Source organism: Ovis canadensis, chromosome 13, assembly GCF_042477335.2.
Source record: "Ovis canadensis isolate MfBH-ARS-UI-01 breed Bighorn chromosome 13, ARS-UI_OviCan_v2, whole genome shotgun sequence".
NCBI classification, from domain to species: Eukaryota; Metazoa; Chordata; class Mammalia; order Artiodactyla; family Bovidae; genus Ovis; species Ovis canadensis.
In genome coordinates, this window is record NC_091257.1 from 75,882,597 (window position 1) to 75,900,243 (window position 17,647).

Here is a 17,647-nt window from a genome sequence, read left to right on the forward strand (position 1 = left end):
ATTGATTAAGTCACGAGATAATATCGATATTGATGATCAGATATATTGAGGAGTATAGTTAAAGCATCCTGGGAATATATTAGCAATGTAATATCACTTGCCTGAGGAAAAACTGGATTTAGTTAACCATTGGCTAGTTTCTATGCTAAATAGTTCTATACAAATTTATCATAAAGTAAAAGTCATAGATGAAGAGGGAATAAAGTAATATATTAGTACACAAATATGAAAAATTATATAATGGATTTACAGAGTGATTGCTTGCTTCTTGAAGTCCATCCCTAACCCACGTTAGCTTCTCTGTGTTAGGAATATACTTGCAAGTGTGCTAAGTCGCTTTAGTTGTGTCGGACTCTTTGTGACCCCACTGGACTGTAGCCCACCAAGCTCCTCTGTCCATGGGATTCTCCAGGCAAAAAGTGGAGTAGGTTTCCATTTTTTTCTCCAGGGGATCTTCCCAACCCAGAGATCAAATCCCCATCTCTTTCGTCTCCTGCATTGGGAGGTGGGATCTTTACCACTAGCGCTACCTGGGAAGCCCAGATCCTGATGTTATTTTTACACTCATAATGTAACTGTTAACCTAATTGTGGATTCTCACAGAATCAGGATCATTTTTCTGTAAGAGGGCCTGCGTAAAGGGCCATGGATGTGAACTATGAACTAAATAACTAACTCAACACATTTGTGATTGCCCAAGCCTACACATTTCAAAAGCCATCAGAATTGGTCTATAACCAGAATCGCAAATAATTTTTGAGCTCTTAAAATATCCTGCCTGAGAAAATGTCTCTAGAACTGTGGCTTGGGCCATGCCAATCACATTATATTATATATAATATAATATTATATTATATATAATATTAATATATATTAATAATAAATACTTATTTTTATAAGACTGGGGCTTTTAAGCTAAACTGTATCTGTATGAACACTGGAAGAAGGGATTGAAGACTGAGTAGCTAATTTCACTCACATGGATGCTCCAAGCCTATGTAACTGATCCCCAATAAAAACCCTGGACACCAAGGCTCTAGTGAGCTTCCTTGTCTGGGAGCACTGTAAATGTGTTATCACACATTATGACTGGGAGAATAAGGCTATGTCCATGTGACTTCACTAAGAATCTCACACCTGGTTTCTCCTAGATGCATTCCATATCGTTTTCCTTTGCTGATTTTAGCCTGTACTCTTTAAATGTAATAAATTGCACACATGAGCTTATATAGGTCTTATGAGTCCTGGTGAATCATCAAACCTGACAGGCAATGGGGACTATCCAAAACAACTAGATACACGTATCAATGGAATAGAATGAGGGTCTGGAAATGAATCTTAATGCTATGTCAACTGATTTTCTATAAGGATTTCAAAACAATTAAATGAAGATATAATCATCTTTTTAACAAACAGAATTGAGGAAACTAGAGAACCATGTATAAAGGACCAGATTTAGATTCTTATATGATATCATACAAAAATTAAAATGGATCAAAGAGATAAATGTAAGAGTTAAAATTAAAAGTTATCAGAAGAAAATGCAAGAGCAAATCTTCATGATCTTGAGTTTAGCAATGAATTTTTAGATATGACACCAAAAACAACAGACAAAAAATGAAAGTTCATCGACATTTAAAACTTGTACTTTAAAAGTTACCATCAATAAAATGAAAAGGAAACCTTGAGAATGGAGGATGTATAAATGTAAAATATGTCTAATGTACCAGATCACATGTCTAACAAGTATAACTTAAGAGATATAGTATTTCAGACTATAAATGGAATCTATGCAAAAGGGAAGCAGTCTATGTCCGACGCAGGATACAGCATGCTTGGGGCTGGTGCACGGTGATGACCCAGAGAGATGTTATGGGGAGGGAGGCTGGAGGGGGGTTCATGTTTGGGAATGCATGTACACCCATGGTGGATTCATGTCAATGTATGGCAAAACCAATACAGTATTGTAAAGTAAAATAAAGTGAAAAAAAAAAAGGGGGAAGCAAATGCAAATACTATGTTTCTAACATTTTATATGAAGTTAGCAACAATTTGGAGGCCAATTCCCTTTTAGAGAACTGATGGATTATTAAGCTACGGGCATCCTAAACAGCAGTAATGAAAAGCAAGCAAAAGCTATCATGCTGCACAATGGTGAATGCCTACAATCATGGAAAAAGAATATAGAGAAATGTTTTAAAAAACATAACAGTCTTTCCGCCATCTTTCTGTGCCGCTATAATGGTGCATATGAATGTCCTGGCTGATGCTCTAAAGAGTATCAACAATGCCGAGAAGAGAGGCAAATGCCAGGTCCTTATTAGGCCGTGCTCCAAAGTCATCGTCAGGTTTCTAACAGTGATGATGAAGCATGGTTACATTGGCAAATTTGAAATCATTGATGATCACAGGGCTGGGAAAATTGTTGTGAACCTCACAGGCAGGCTAAATAAGTGTGGAGTGATCAGCCCCAGATTTGATGTACAACTCAAAGATCTAGAAAAATGGCAGAATAACCTGCTCCCATCCCGTCAGTTTGGTTTCACTGTACTGACAACCTCAGCTGGCATCATGGACCATGAAGAAGCAAGACGAAAACATACAGGAGGGGAAATCCTTGGATTCTTTTTCTAGGGATGTAATACATACAAATAAAATGCCTCAGAGGAAAAAAAAAACAAAACATAACAATCAGGGTAATAGACAAACATCATCAGTCTGCACCAGGTGATGTACGTAGCCTAACTGTTTTGAATTTTGAAGGTTAAGTGTTTTCTAAAACAATTTTAAATTGAGACATAAAATATTCCATAATAAACTCATATAATAAGATGATATGATTATAGGTGTGTTATAAAAATTGGCACGTAAAAATATTACAGATTTTCTTTTCAATTCAATCTGAATGCATAGAATCTGTTATTCACAATAATCCATTTAATATGCAAAAAGAGTTCCTTAGCAATTAGAAATATTATAAAATTTTTCCTTTTTAAATTTTAAGTTTGTTTATATTCTGCCATACCCATAAAATTAGAATTTAATGCAATATCTATTTTTTGAAAGTCTATTATTATTCATTCTATCATATTTTTCTGCAAAAATGAACATATATTATAATTTTTATTGTGAAATCTGTTTATAAAGCTTTAAATATTTCACAACATATTCAATGTTGAGTTGCTATTGCAATATTTGGAACAAAATTGGTTCGAACCACATGCATGTGAAAAATAATTATTAACCTGTATGTTTTATTATAAATACATCCTTTTAGTAAATAGTGCTTACCATCTATTAGTTTATGTGTTGTTGTTTAGTTGAAAAATTCTGTCTGACTCTTTTGCAGCTTCATGGACTGTAGCCTGACAAGCTCCTCTGTCCACAAAATTTCATAGGTAAGAATACTGGAGAGGTTGCCATTTCTTCTCCTGGGGATCCTTCCGACACAAGGATTGAACTTATGTCTCCTGCATTGACAGAAGGATTCATTTCCACTGAGCCACCTAGGAAGTCTTAGTTTATGTGTAGATAGACATATTATACTGATGAAATGAAGGTCATACCAAATTTATTCTCAGTTTTCATTTTTAAACATGTAATCAATGAGCAACCTTATTCAATCAAAAAGTAAATATGAAGATTGAAAGATTACATGTCAGATATATAAATGATAGATATGCAGAGAGAGATAGAAATAGAGAGAAGGAGAAATGTAGTTCTTTTAAGTCTTTACAAGTTACAAATTCCATTGTAAGCTATCACCAAAACTTACTTACAAAGATCTATCAACCACCAGCTGATTTGCTTTGCTGTCCCTGCTTTGATAAACAAAAATTGAAAGTCACTTGATTTTCCAAAGGATTTGCTGTCCAAAGTCTGTGATTACTTAGTTTCTGAATAACAGCACCAATCTTTGAATTATCCACTGGCTTGATACCTGTAGGTTTTTCCATGATGAGCAATCCATGCTTGTTAGAAAAAAAGGGGTTTGAGGTAAGTTTTCTTTTAAGAGTGAAAGAAGAGGAATTGAGAAAGTAGAGATAGAATAGCATGTTAAGAATGCTGAGTATCACAAGACATTAAAAAACTGAGGGTCAAAAAACTATTTCCCTTAAATTATCAATATGAATATGTTTGAAAAAATGTTATATCCAGTATCTAAGATTGATTATTACTACTTTGTATTGTCCGACCTTCTCATATTTGTTGAGATGACATGAACAGCAAGTGCTCAAATCTTTATTGAGCATCCACCATGCACAAGGCACTGGTCTACCAGCTTGGGACACAGTCAGGAACCAGAGCACGGTATAAGGACTCTGTGTACATTTGAGTGGTGATGACAGGCTATATGTACATAACTAATGAAATAATGCAGAAGGACAGCAAAGAAATCTACAAAATATTTCGAAGAGTTCAGTGATAGGAAGAAGATGATGCAAAGTAGAGGGAGGAGTGGATTATTTCTAAGGAGATGACATTTACGGGAAAGGCATAGAAGAAGAATACTCTAGGCTGAGGCAGAGTGGTGGTCTCAGGATGTCTTCGTCGTGAAAGAATGCCTCTGTGAAGTTGGCATGTGACCTGTGTGATGAGGTGTTGCCATACAAAAGAAATGGAGAAGAGCAACTTGGGCCAAGGTACACTAGAAAGAAGGTGATCAAGTTGCCCAGGCTTGCTAAAGACTTTCTTGGTCTCGGTCTCTAACTCCCATGTTCTGGGAAGACCCTCAGTCCCAGGCAAAGTAGGGTGTTTGTCAGCCTAACAGGAGGCCCAAGAGCTATTGGAATATGAGGTCTACTTAAGGGTCAGTGGCCTGAGGCCGAATACCTCTTCTATAGCCGGGATCCCTGGCAACTTGACCCAGACAAAATAAAAAGAATTAGAGAGTAAACCTTCTCGATTCTGAGATATGTGGGCATCTGAGACTGTGGCTCTCAGTAACACCCCAGCCATAGCACAGTATATGAATCAACCTTGGAGTGAATAACTGCTTCTCCATGATTTCAGAGAGTAAAGTGGCAGAACCACCAGTGCATGACAGAGGCAGATGAAGCATAGGCACCCTACACATGATCAGTATTCATGGTCAAAACGCACCTCTGGAGAGGCACTCCATGAAACAACCGCGGTTGCAGGTTTTGAGTAAATATCTAAATGGAAAGAGCATTGAAAAGATAAGCAGAATTTGTGATGTAGTTCTTAATAGGATGTGTTCTGAAGGCAAGTCCCACTTGCTCCTCTATCTAGTTAAACGTTTGTGGTGAATGAGTTTCTGACTATAACTAGGTTTGTTTCAGGTTGAAGTATTAAACAAAATTTGGCCTCATGATACAAGCAAGGGATTTAAAGTCAGCACTTACAAAAAATGTTGGTGGAAACAGAGAGACAAGAAAGGGAGGACTTATCTGAAACCTTGTATGTGAATTCATAGGTTCTTCACATAGGATATTAGTGTTTCAGAAATTATATCAAAATTTCTGTGTCTACTATTGAGGCAGCTCAGAACTGTGACACTTATTTGTTTATTTATTAGGGAAAAATGTACAGACAGACATATATCACCAAAGACCAGATATTATCACATATATATTAGTAGAGCAGATGAAAACAGAAAAAGAACTTAAGCCAAATATGAAGAATCCCTATATCCTCTATACATTTATCTTTATACATGTGGACTTGTAAGGTAACTCTTTGTTCTTGCCTTGGCAGTAGCATTATGTTCATCTCTAGTCATCCAATCCCTGATTGAACTTTCCCTGGTAAAATAACATCAGTAGAATTGTCTCCTGGCTATGAGTCCCAAGGCTTATATAAATATCCTGTCTCAAGGTCATCAGAAAATGTTGTATTCTCAATGCTCTCATGAGTAGTAGGTGTTGAAATCTAAGAAGAATCTCTCTGGGAAGATCTGGGTCTAATTGCTGTGCTTTCTTGAGTCATTTCAATTGTAACTGAATCATCCATCCCAGATGCAGGGGTAAAGGGAATATCATCCTGTGTAACAAATTCAGCAGTTACATCTTCCAGTGGTGGGGGCTGGATTGGCCATTGAGTGTATGGATCATCACTGCTTAGTGGAATGCAGCACGATAGCTTGTTCATACAAAGGAGTTTGTACCTTTCGATAAGGAAGCATCGTTTTCTGCAGTATCCTATATCATTCTTCCAGCATCTTTGAACAAACCAGCCAGCTACAGTGAATAAACAAACAGTTAATTTTTAAACTCTAGCAACAAGATGACAAACCCAAACTCAAAAATTTGACAACCACTACTACCACCATCTAAAGTGTTAGTTGCTCAGTTGTGTCCAACTCTTTGCAACCCCATGGACTGTAGCCCGCCAGGCTCCCCTGTCCATGAGATTTCCCAGGCAAGAATACTGGAGTGGGTTGCCATTTCCTTCTCTAGGAGATCTTCCTGACACAGCGATCAAACCTGGATCTCCTGCATTGCAGGATCTCCTGCATTACAGGAAGATTCTTTACCATTTAAAGGGATATGATTAAAAATACTACAAGTCACTGGGACAGAAAAAGAAGAAAACTAAAACTGTATATTAAAAACTGTGGTGTGCCATCAAGGAAACTGCTGTGGATGGGAAGAGGGACAGAGAGAAGGAGAGGGGAGGAGGCAGGAGAGAGCCTAGAGAAGAAGGGAAGAGGGAGACAAAGAGACAGAGAGATAGACATAAGTAAAGCTGATACTTAAGCCATGGCAAGGCAAAAATGATGAAAGGAGGCAACAGGGTATACAGAAGGCAAAGAGTATTTCTGGAAAGGACCAGCAAATCCTCAGTCCCAATACTGAGAAATAGTATAGTGTCTTTAAGGTAAGTGAAGATTCTAGAGTCTGGAGTGTAATGTGCAAAGAGCAAAAGAGCATGAGGCAAAATGAACTTGAAGTAGTGATGCCATCCCCTAGTTGCTTTAGGTCATTATTAAGCATTTTGATTTATTTGAAACCATCATATGAGCTAATTTAACCTGTGTTTTAGGTAATTAGGATTTCACATGGAAATTGGATAAGGGAAAAGAAGGAGAAGAATCTGGGAAACAAGTTAGGGGCTTTGACCAGGTAAAACATGATGGCAAGGACTTCCCTGGTTGTCCAGTGGCTAAGAATCTGAGCTCCTACTGCAGGGGGCCTTGGTTTGATCCCTAGGCAGGGAACTAGATCCCCTGAGCCACGACTAAAAGTTGGCATGCCACAGCTGAGGACGCTGTATATTGCAACTAGAAATCCTGCATGCTGAAACAAAGATTGAAGACCTCGTGTACCTCAACTAAGATATGTCACAGGCGAAAAAATAAATAAACATTAAAAAAAAACTTGATGGTGGCTGGAACTGGGACTGTGAGAGTTGTGGAAGAAGAGGACAGTTTCAAGACACTGATTGTTTGAATATAAGGTCAGAGGAATATGCAGCAATCCAAGTAAATTATTACACTTCTGAGTTGATTTGGAGAGTTGTGCTACCTGCCATTCATAGAATAGTAAATTGTGGAAAGAACAAAATTTGAAAGGATGAGGAAAGGATGGCTACAAGTATTCGTTTTGGGGCATATAACATGTTATACCTTAAATGTCCAAAGAGCAGTGGGGAAATACCTGTGGTAATTCAGTAAACAAGTTTGGACTCCATATGTAAACTGTGGGATCATTGCTTAAGGGTATTTATAATTAAAGTTAGAGTTATAGTGAGTGTTGGATAAATATGAGACAAAAAGGGAGACCACAATTAAATTTTGGTATCAATAATGAGAGCTCAGAAAGGAGGAAAAAATTCAGGAGAAACGGCCAGAAAAATTGAAGCAAAACAGGAGAATGAGGCACTAGAGAATCAGATTAGCTTCCCCAAAAGAAACCTTGGGAAAAACTGTGAGTGTTGTATAAACAACAAACAAACTATAAACAAATGAGTTTAGATGCAATTCACACCATCACACCACACTTTTATTGGTCTGGAAATGTGGAAGTTAGGGAGGTAAAAAGCGAAAAAAAGGGGAGTGGTACAGTTAGTTACCCATGTGGTTGACTGGAGCGTGATCCTGTGGGGAACTCTGGCAGCAAGTATATGGCCAGGACAAAGCTATCATTCTTGAGGGATAGAGGAGCTGGAATATTTTTTCCACCATCCTGCCTGCCACTAGTTGACAGATGATCCTAGAGTGAGCTGATAATTCCCTGCCATTTCTGGACTGCTTCCTACAAGGTTGATTTGCAAGCAATCAACCATTCTTTGAGGATACTGCCAGTGCAAGTCAGACCGATGTGCAGGAAAATGGTGAATGCCAAAGGGACACAAGGAAAGTTGTATCAGGTATGACTAGATTATGAAACTGTGGAAAATGTTTCCTAAAGGAACATGTTTCCACATGTTTGTTGGTGAATGTGTGTTGGCACACTTTGTTGGCAAATACTGCTAATAAGGCAGGTGTCTCTATTGTATTTAACATGATGAGTCTCACCGGTAATCTTCAGAGTGGTAGGAAATGGAGAAACAGAAGTAAAGTGATTGACATGTGAATGAGAGAAGACTTGAAAATGCTATCTGGAGACCAAACTCTTAGGAAGTTTAGCTATGAGGAAGAGCAGAAGAGTACTTGAAGACAATATGGAGTCCAGGGATAATTTTTCTTCTTTTGAATACTGGGAAATAAGAGAACACATTTGCAAGTATTAAGAAAAAAACAAGGAGAAAGAGAGAAATTAACATAGAAGAGGGAAAAGAGACAAAAGGAAGGCACAGTCCTTGATTCGGTGACCAGGATCAGGCTCATATATAGTGTTTGACAGATTCGGAGAAAGCATACTTCCTCAGCTATGTCAAAAGGGAAAGGGAAGATGGGTGCAAAGCCATGCTAATGTTGACTAAAAACACACAACTTAAAAGTTGAGAGTTATGTTTTATGTAGCAGAAAGTTTCACGACTGAAGCCCAGGAGGCAGCATCTCAACTAACTCTGAAGGAACTGCTCCAAGAAGGCAAGGCAGCTAGCCAGATTATACAGAAGTTTTCCAACAAAGGGCAGGTAGTTAGAACATCAAAAGATTATTGTGAATTAAAGAAAACTCAGACATCAAGTTAAGGAAGTTATTGTTTTTCTATGCATGGGGAGATACAAGAGTCTGGACTCACTGAAATCATTCCTTTGATATCCGCTTCACCTATCTGGGGCCAATTCTTCTGGGTTTTCACATCCTGAGTTTCCTCAGCACTCACCATGGGGAGTGACTGCAGTCTGATGACTGCTAAATGGCAGATATTCTTCCTGAGTTCCATCAGGGCTCACCATCCATGGTGGCTGCAATTGCTGATGATTGTGGCATCCTTTGCTTACTGATATGGCAGGAAATTTTCCAATTCTCACTGGTATGAGTGTTGGCGATGGTAAAAATAAAAGTGCTATTTGAATTTTTAAAATCTTGAGATGTGGGATAAAGTCCTAAGATGGGGTAGGAGGCAGACACAGACAGGAGTGGAGCAGGAAAATTGAAGAGAAAGAATGTCAGTGCAAAATAGTGGTTAAGAAAGAACGATGAGCTCAGGCAAGAAATAAAGTAGGCTTTCTAAGAAGCATCATAATTTATTGGAAGGAGGATACAGATCTAAAGTGAAACTAATTTGTTGCATTAAGCAACTACATAACCATCTTTCTCAGCAAACTACCCGAGAAGCACCCATGTTGATGTATTCTAGGAAACAACTAATGCAAAGGCTGTATGTTGGAGGAAGATAATAATGTGTGAGGAAAGTCAAGTAATTCTCAAAACAACTCTTTTTCGATTTAATTTGGTAAAGTATGAAAAGTACTGTTTGTGGGTTGAGACAGAGAAAGAGAGATAGAGATCATGATGAAAATTTGGTTCTTATTTCCTCCCCTGGGACATGTTGGCATCATGCCACTTCTCCTGTGATTCATTATTCTCTTCAACTCTTTTCCGTTGGTAAAATTTTCTGTAAATTTCAAGGGTAACCATTCCACCTCTTTCATCCTGGACAAAGTCTAACATTGCTTCCACATTCCTCATGTCTACAAAGATTATTTCACCATGTGTCTTTTCCTCCATGGGGTCCATCCTTGGAATCCGTGTCCTCTTAGCAGTATTTCTCTTCCACCCCCAAACTTGTTAAATCATCTTGCTCTGTCAATTCTGCTTCACTCTTGCCTCTCACTTGCATTTCTCACTACTACTTTTCAACTGTTACCTCCAGAGTTAAAATTCACATACAGCCCCTCAGTCAAGAGAGGTTTGAGCCCTAATTATGTAACAGACTCTATTCTAGGCACTTGGGATATATTTGTAAACCAAGCAGACAAAACCACATGGCACTTACTCTCTGGAAGGGGAAACAGACAAAAAAAAGTATCCTGTATGTGAGAGGATGATAAATGGTTCTCAGAAATAAGAGAGAATAGATTGAAGTGGCATCTATTTGGTCTGTCATAGGGGTAGATGACAGTTTCTTCAATAGCAGTTGGCATAGGTCTTGATATAAGGTGACAAGACACAATGATTTTAAGATGGTGAAGGAATTAGCCATGCCAGTATATGGGGCAAGCCCCTATGTTTGGATCTGCTAGGATATACCACTAATAGGTTAGATTCCTTCATTGACTGATTCAGAGATTCTGAAAGAGAAGACTGAAGAGCTGTTATTCTAGGGTAGGAAAGGCCTCTTTCTTAACCTTATACAAGCCTACTGATTGCTTGAAACTTTTTAATCAATTGAAAATATTATTTTTAACCAAAGTTGATGTTTCCAAAATAGCATTATTAAAAGAGAAGGCATAAGCTCATTCTTTATTGATCAGTTAGCAGAGGTTCCCCGTTGATCACTTATCTTTTTAGTCTTAACTTATCCCCACTTCTAACTTAAATTTGTGTTATCTTTCTCATGTCAGCTTTACCAGTTCTACAGATAGTGTGATGAACTTGTTCACCTTGCCTCAGAGGGCCTCCTTTGAAAGCACATTCATGACAAAAAGAATTCTAGATGGTGGTAAGAGTTGGACTACTGAGACACAACTATAAAATAGGTGCAGCAATGAAATTGTTAAAACAGAAGCAAAGTGAAGTTGAGTTAACAATGGTTAGTTACAGAGAAAGAAATAGAGGGCTACTCAGAAGACTGAGGAAATTCCTGCCTTTGGAGAAATGATTCAGAAGTCACCCCAGATAAATAGTTGCCTGAGTCATGCTGTGCAGGGCCACCCAGGACAGGTCATAATGAAGACTTCTGACAAAACATGGTCCAGTGAAAAAGGAAATAGCAACCCATTCCAGTATTCTTGTCTGGAGAACCCCATGGACAGTATGAAGAGCCATTGATTGGAAAAGATTCTGATGCTGGGAAAGGTTGAAAGCAAAAGGAGAATGGGGCAGCAGAGGTTGAAATGGTTAGACAGCATTACCGACTCAGTGGACATGAACTTGAGCAAACTCTGGGAGACAGTGCAGGACAGGGGAGCTTGGCAGCCTGGCGTGCTACAGTCCATGGGGGTCACAAAACGTCAAACACAACTTAATGATGGAACAACCATAGCAGATTCTTAGAGAGTAGGACATCGAGTTATCATGAAAGCACTTCCACTGCTCTTTTTTTGGCCCAAAGCTCTTCCTATGGACCCTCTTTCTCCCTCAAGACACCTGGGAACTCAGGGTCAACAACTCAGGTTAGTTGCATCTTCTCTCCACTATAGGGTTCCATTACCTTTGGTCACCAGGGTTAGTAACCCACAGAGCATGAAGGTCAGCATCAGGAGATTCATGGCTGCTGGGAGAGAGGAAGGCCTGTGTCCCGAGGAGTGCAGAACACTTTGCACAGCTAGGATTCCGAGTGGTCACCTTTACGGGCCTATCATGGGTGATGAACCAGAGAGGGGGAGAAGGCCATGCCACTCAGAACACAAGATGATTAACTTGCACCGTTGAGTATGCATGACGAAGTAATGCTTTGTTCTAGAAACTGTAAGAGGAAACTGAGGCCTTATGACATGAGTCATAATCCTGGGGATGTGGAAGTTCTGATGGGAAGAAATAATTCCCCCCAAAGTCCTCCTTAACCCTGGGTGGGGCCCATTACTTTTCTCTCTGTATGCAATACTGTGTATATACCCAAGATAGCAGAATGCTATATCAAGATCCAACTTGTTTCAAACCTACATCTCATGACAGCTCATGACATCCAGCAGATTATCGGCCTTTCCACCCAAGTCACCCCCATCTTTTTGTATTAATTTTTGTTTAAGCTGTGACGTTTAGTTTGAATGGATTTGAAAAAAAACCATGGATATCCAATTTTTGCAGTAACCGTTTGTTGAAGTACTATCCTTGCTCCTGGAGTAGGAAATGGCAACCCAACCCCATATTCCATGGATAGTGGAGCCTGGCAGTTTACAGTCCATTGGGTGGCAGAGAGTTTGACACAATGGAGGGACTGAGCACATCCTTCCTCCATTGAATTGCTTTGGCAGGCTTGTCAAAATTTAGTTGGCTATAGTTGGTGCTCTATTCCATTCCATGGATTATGTACTTATTCCTCTGCCAACACAACACATTCTTGACTACTATTGCTGTATAATATGTCGAGATAGTACAGTGATTCCTCCTGTTTTATTCTGCTCTCTAAAAATTGTTGTAGCTACCCCAGTTCCTCTGACTTTCAATAACAATTTTAGAAGAGTCTTGTGTATATCTACAAAAGATCTTACTGGGATTATGATAGCAACTGAATTATAGGCTTGTTTTAGCCTGGGGAGAAATAACTTGCCTGCTATGTTGAGTCTTTCAATCGACTGGCATGGGTGTTCATAACACCTCATTTAAGTCTGTTTTAAAAAATATATCTTTCATAAGCATCTTGTTGTTTTAAGTATAAGCCCTAATTTTATTCAAGGTCCACTTAATTATTGCAATTTACAGGTGATTTTTATGATTTTATATTCTTGCTTTCAATTCTTGCTTTCTATGACCACAAAAATCTTGCTCAGATTTTAATAGATATTTTATTAAGCCTATAGATCAATATTATGTCTTCCAGTCCATGACTATAGTATGATTTGCTGCATATTTGGGTCTTCTTTGATTCTTCCACCAGAACTTTTGTGATTTTTGACATATGGATACAACAAGCATGTGTTGTTAAGTGTGTGCCTAAGGATTTCATTTCCTCTCGGAGTGGCTAGAGTTAGTGTTGCTTTAAAATTTCCATTTCCACATGTTTGTTGCCACTATATAGAAGTGTGGTCTACTTTTGTGCCTTAGTCTTTTATTCTGGAACTCATCTGAATTTGTTTGTCAATTTTTGTGGGCTTATTGATGAATATTCAGTTATTAATCAAGTTAAGAAGAAAACAGAATTTTATTCAAGCTAAACTGAGGATTACAACCTGGGAGATAGACTCTCCTCTCAGCAGCTCTGAAAACTGTTCCACCTGTTAGAAGCCAAGGACACAGTCATATTGAGTTGTGAGACAAAGGATCATACATCAAAATGAAACATTGACATTTTGCATATAATTCGCCAAAGATGCATGTAGATAGCAAGCAGTGAGTTGTTCCAATCCGTTATAGAGTTGGGAAAGAATGTTAATCAAAGAAGTAACATTCCCAGCATCAGAAGAAAGACAAGAAACTGTTCTTTGTGGTCGGGTAGGCATTTCCCTGTTTGAGGTCTGGTTAATGTATAATGCACATTGCCCACTAAACTGGGAGAGAGGAGGCCCAAACAAACAGAGAGAGAGAATTTCAAGTTTAAATTTTCTTATCCTGCCTTAAATATAAATTTTATTTCATCAGGTGGGTTGAGGGAAGGATTTGTGGGTGTGTGTAGATAATTATGTCATCTGCAAACAGAGACAACTCTTTTTTCTTTTTCATTCTGTATGCCTTTTATTACTTGCTTTCTTGCAACAACTACAACTTCCATTAGTCTTAAGGTGAAAGCATTGTCTTAGACCATTAAATAAGAGGGATTTGTTCTGTAGATGCTCTTTATCAAATTGAGGTAATTCCCTTTTCTTCCTAACTTGCTGAGAGTTTGTACCATGATTTGGTAGATTTTGTAAATTGCCTTTTCTACAACAATTGGTATCTACCTATTATTTTAATTATTTCCTTGTTGAGATGGTGGATTACAATGACTTATTTTGAAATATTAAACTAGTCTTGCATACTTGAAATAAATTCCTCATGGTCCTGGTGTATAATTATTTCTGTACATTGCTGGATTCTATTTGCTAACATTTTGCTGGGGTGTTTGCACATAAGTTCATGTGAGCTATCAGTCTGTAGTTTTCCTTTCTCATAATGTCTTTCTCTGCTTTTACCATTAGGAGAAATGCTGGCATCACAAAATGAGAACTGGTTTATTTCTTCTAAGTTGTAAAATTTATGAGTGAAAAGTTTCTTATAGTAGTCCCTTTACATTTTATTTAATACCTATAAGATTGCAATGTTATCCTTTGCTTCAATGCTATTGTTGATTTGAGAATTCTTTCTTTTTATCTTTATCAACTTTGAAATTAGATTGAATAATTTTATAGTTTTTGAAGAAGAACCTTTATGGTTTTTTTTTCCTGCTGTTATCTTTATTCTGTCCTTTCTTTTGCTTTATGTTGGGTTTGTTTTAGTCTTCTTTTTCTAGTTTGAAGTAGGATCTTGGATGATTGAGATCTTGCCTCTTTTATCACTTTAGATGCAGCCCACATACCGTGATAGAGTGTGCTTTACTTTTCATTGATTCGCTTCAGATATATCTGGGCTTCCCTTGTGGCTCAGCTGGGAAAGAATCCATCTGCAATCAGGGAGACCTGGGTTTGATCTCTGGGTTGGGAAGATCCCTGGAGAAGGGAAAGGCTACCCACTCCAGTATTCTGGCCTGGAGAATTTCATAGACTGTATAGTCCATGGGGTCGCAAAGAGTCGGACATGACTGAGTGACTTTCACTGTGTGTGTGTGTGTGTGTGTGTGTGTGTGTGTGTGTGTGTATTGCTGGCATCACGAGGGCTCAGATCTGCTAGGTTATTGTCATGATCCGGGTGCGGTTTGGAAAAGATTTTCCAGACATGAGACAGAATGGGAGAGAAATAAAGTTTATTAGAGTGGGAGACACTGTTAGAACAGTGGGCCAGCTCAAGGGAGAACTGATGTTGAACAGGGGTCCTTAGTCCACTTTTATACCCAGGGTACAAGGAGTGGGATCAGGGTCTTGCGGGTCATTTGCTGATTGGATGAGGCATGTAAACTGGGTTGGGGGAGAGTAGGGCATAAATACCGTCTCCCTATGGGATAGGAGGGGAGACAAGTTATATTGCTCAGGAGGACCTGAAATCCGTTAATAGTTACAACATGGGGGAGGAAAGGATGATAAGGGTCTGGTTTCTCCATTCCTGTATTCCAAGACCATCTTTGGTTTTATCTGCTCTTTTGTCCTTGGGTCACCATAGTTATTATTCATTTTCTTTCTTCCTTTTATTTTTTATTTTCCTGTTTTTCTTTTCTTGCTTATTTGCTAGTTAATTGAGCTTTTTAAAGATCTTGATTTATTTTACAGTGCTTTTAGTATTTCACTTTGTATAGCTGTCTTAGTGTTAGCTTTAGGTATTTGAAGATACATATGAAACTTACCATCACCTACTGGCACAGACATTTTGCCACATCATGTGAACTGTAAAAACGTCACTTCTATTTAGGTCTCTATTATCCCTCTGCGTTTAAAATACTATTGCTTTAAATACTTCCTCTATGCACATTGAACACTATATTTGATGGTATGATTTTTAGGCATCAGATTGATAATTTATGGTGAATGACGTTGGATTCAGATTCATGATCTCTGAAGATTTAGCTTTGGGACCAGAGACCAGGCTTGACCACTCAGGGCTCTTGTGTGGCAGAAGTTTTATTACAGTGAAAAGGGACAGAGAAATCTTCTGACCCAGACATCAGAAAGGGGTGGAGAGTATCCCACTTGCTAGTCTTAGCAAGGGAGCTATATACTTTTTTAATTAGTTACTACAATAAATCCAAAGACCCCATGGACTCCAGCACACCAGGCCTCCCTGTCCATCCCAACTCCAACTCTTTACTCAAACTCATGTCCATTGAGTCGGTGATGCCATCCAAATATCTCCTCCTCTGTCATCCCCTTCTCCTCTCACCGTCAATCTTTCCCAGCATCAGGGTCTTTTCAAATGAGTCAGCTCTTCACATCAGGTGGCCAAAGTATTTGAGTTTCAGCTTCAGCATCAGTCCTTCCAGTGAATATTCAGGACTGATCTCCCTTAGGATGGACTGGTTGGATCTCCTTGCAGTCCAAGGGACTCTCAAGAGTCAGGTGTAGTTTCAGGTGGATAGCAAATGGACTCAGCCCTATATATACATGTATCCATTCTCCCTCAAACTCCCCTCTCATCCAGACTGCCGTATAACACTGAGCAGTATTCCCTGTGCGATACAGTAGGACCTTATTGGTTATCCATTTAAAATATAGCAGTGTGTACATGTCAATCCCAAATTCCATATCTCTTCCCCCCATTCTTCCCCTGCTGCTAATCATAAGTTCATTCTCTGAGTCTGTGAGTCTGTTTCAGTTTCATAAATAAGTTCGTTTGGTATCATTTCTTTTTTAGATTCTTCATGTTAGGGATGTCATATGTTTCTCCTTTTCTGTCTAACTTACTCCACTCAGCATGGCAATCTCTAGGTCCATCCAGGTTGCTGCAAATGGCATTATTTCATCCTTTGTAATGGCTGAGTAATATTTCATTATATATATGTACCACATCTTTATTCCTCTGTCAGTGAACATTTAGGCTGCTTCCATGTCTTGGCTATTGTAAACAGTGCTGCAGTGGGCTGCATGTATCCTTTTGGACCATGTTTTTCTCTGGGTATATGCCCAGGAGTGGGATTGCAGGGTCATATTGTAGCTCTACTTTCAGTTTTTTTTTTTTTTTGAACCTCTATACTGTTCTCCACTGTGGCTGAACCAATTTGCATTCCCAACAATAGTGTAGGAGAGTCCCCTTCTCTCCACACCCGCTCTAGCATATATTAAAAAAAAGCTTTTTTTTTTTTGATGATAGCCATTTTGAGTAGTGTGAGGTGATATCTCATTGTAGTTTTGCATTTCTCTAATAATTAGCCATGTTGCACATCTTTTCATGCACCTTTTGGCCGTCTGTATGTCTTCTTGGGAGAATGTCTATTTAAATTTTCTACCCATTTTTTTTTATTGTATTGTTTGCTTTGATACTGTTAAGCATCATGAGCTGTTTGTAAATTTTGGAGACTAATCCCTTGTTGGTCACATCATTTCCAAATATTTTCTCCCAATCTGCGGGCTTTTTGTTTATTGTTTGCTCTGCTGCAAAAGCTTTTGCATTTAAGTAGGTTCCAGTTGTTTATTTTTGTTTTTATTTCCACAATTCTGGGAGATGGATCAAAAAAGGTATTGCTGTAATTTATGTCAGAGAGTGTTCTGCCTATATTTTCCTCTAGGAGTTTTATAGTGTTCAGTCTCACATTTAGATCTCTAATCCATTTTGAGCTTACCTTTGTGTATGGTGTTAGAGAATGATCTAGTTTCATATTTACATCCAGCTGTCCAGTTTTTCCAAACCCATGCA

At 38.5% G+C, this 17,647-nt stretch overlaps 2 protein-coding genes across 2 annotated transcripts; one reads left to right on the plus strand and one right to left on the minus strand.

The window, feature by feature from the left end:
* Positions 1-2,238: 2,238 nt before the first annotated feature.
* On the plus strand, positions 2,239-2,664 carry LOC138417135 (small ribosomal subunit protein uS8-like). Its single transcript, XM_069546892.1, has one exon. It carries the CDS (start codon positions 2,242-2,244, stop codon positions 2,632-2,634), a length of 393 nt encoding a protein of 130 aa, XP_069402993.1. The 5' UTR covers positions 2,239-2,241; the 3' UTR covers positions 2,635-2,664.
* A 3,228-nt stretch (positions 2,665-5,892) lies between these two features.
* Positions 5,893-11,784, minus strand: DEFB125 (defensin beta 125). The gene is made up of 2 exons (XM_069546356.1): positions 11,727-11,784; positions 5,893-6,200 (listed from the first exon to the last, which is right to left on the minus strand). Exons 1-2 carry the CDS (start codon positions 11,782-11,784, stop codon positions 5,893-5,895), a joined length of 366 nt encoding a protein of 121 aa, XP_069402457.1.
* Positions 11,785-17,647: the final 5,863 nt, after the last annotated feature.

Excerpts from the sequence above, each read along its gene's own strand:
- DEFB125 (XM_069546356.1), bottom strand. The coding sequence starts at position 11,784 with ATGAATCTCCTGATGCTGACCTTCATGCTCTGTGGGTTACTAACCCTG. Across the intron at positions 6,201-11,726 it reads ACTAACCCTGGTGACCAAAG|CTGGCTGGTTTGTTCAAAGA; the intron begins GTAATGGAACCC and ends TATTCACTGTAG.
- LOC138417135 (XM_069546892.1), top strand. The coding sequence starts at position 2,242 with ATGGTGCATATGAATGTCCTGGCTGATGCTCTAAAGAGTATCAACAAT.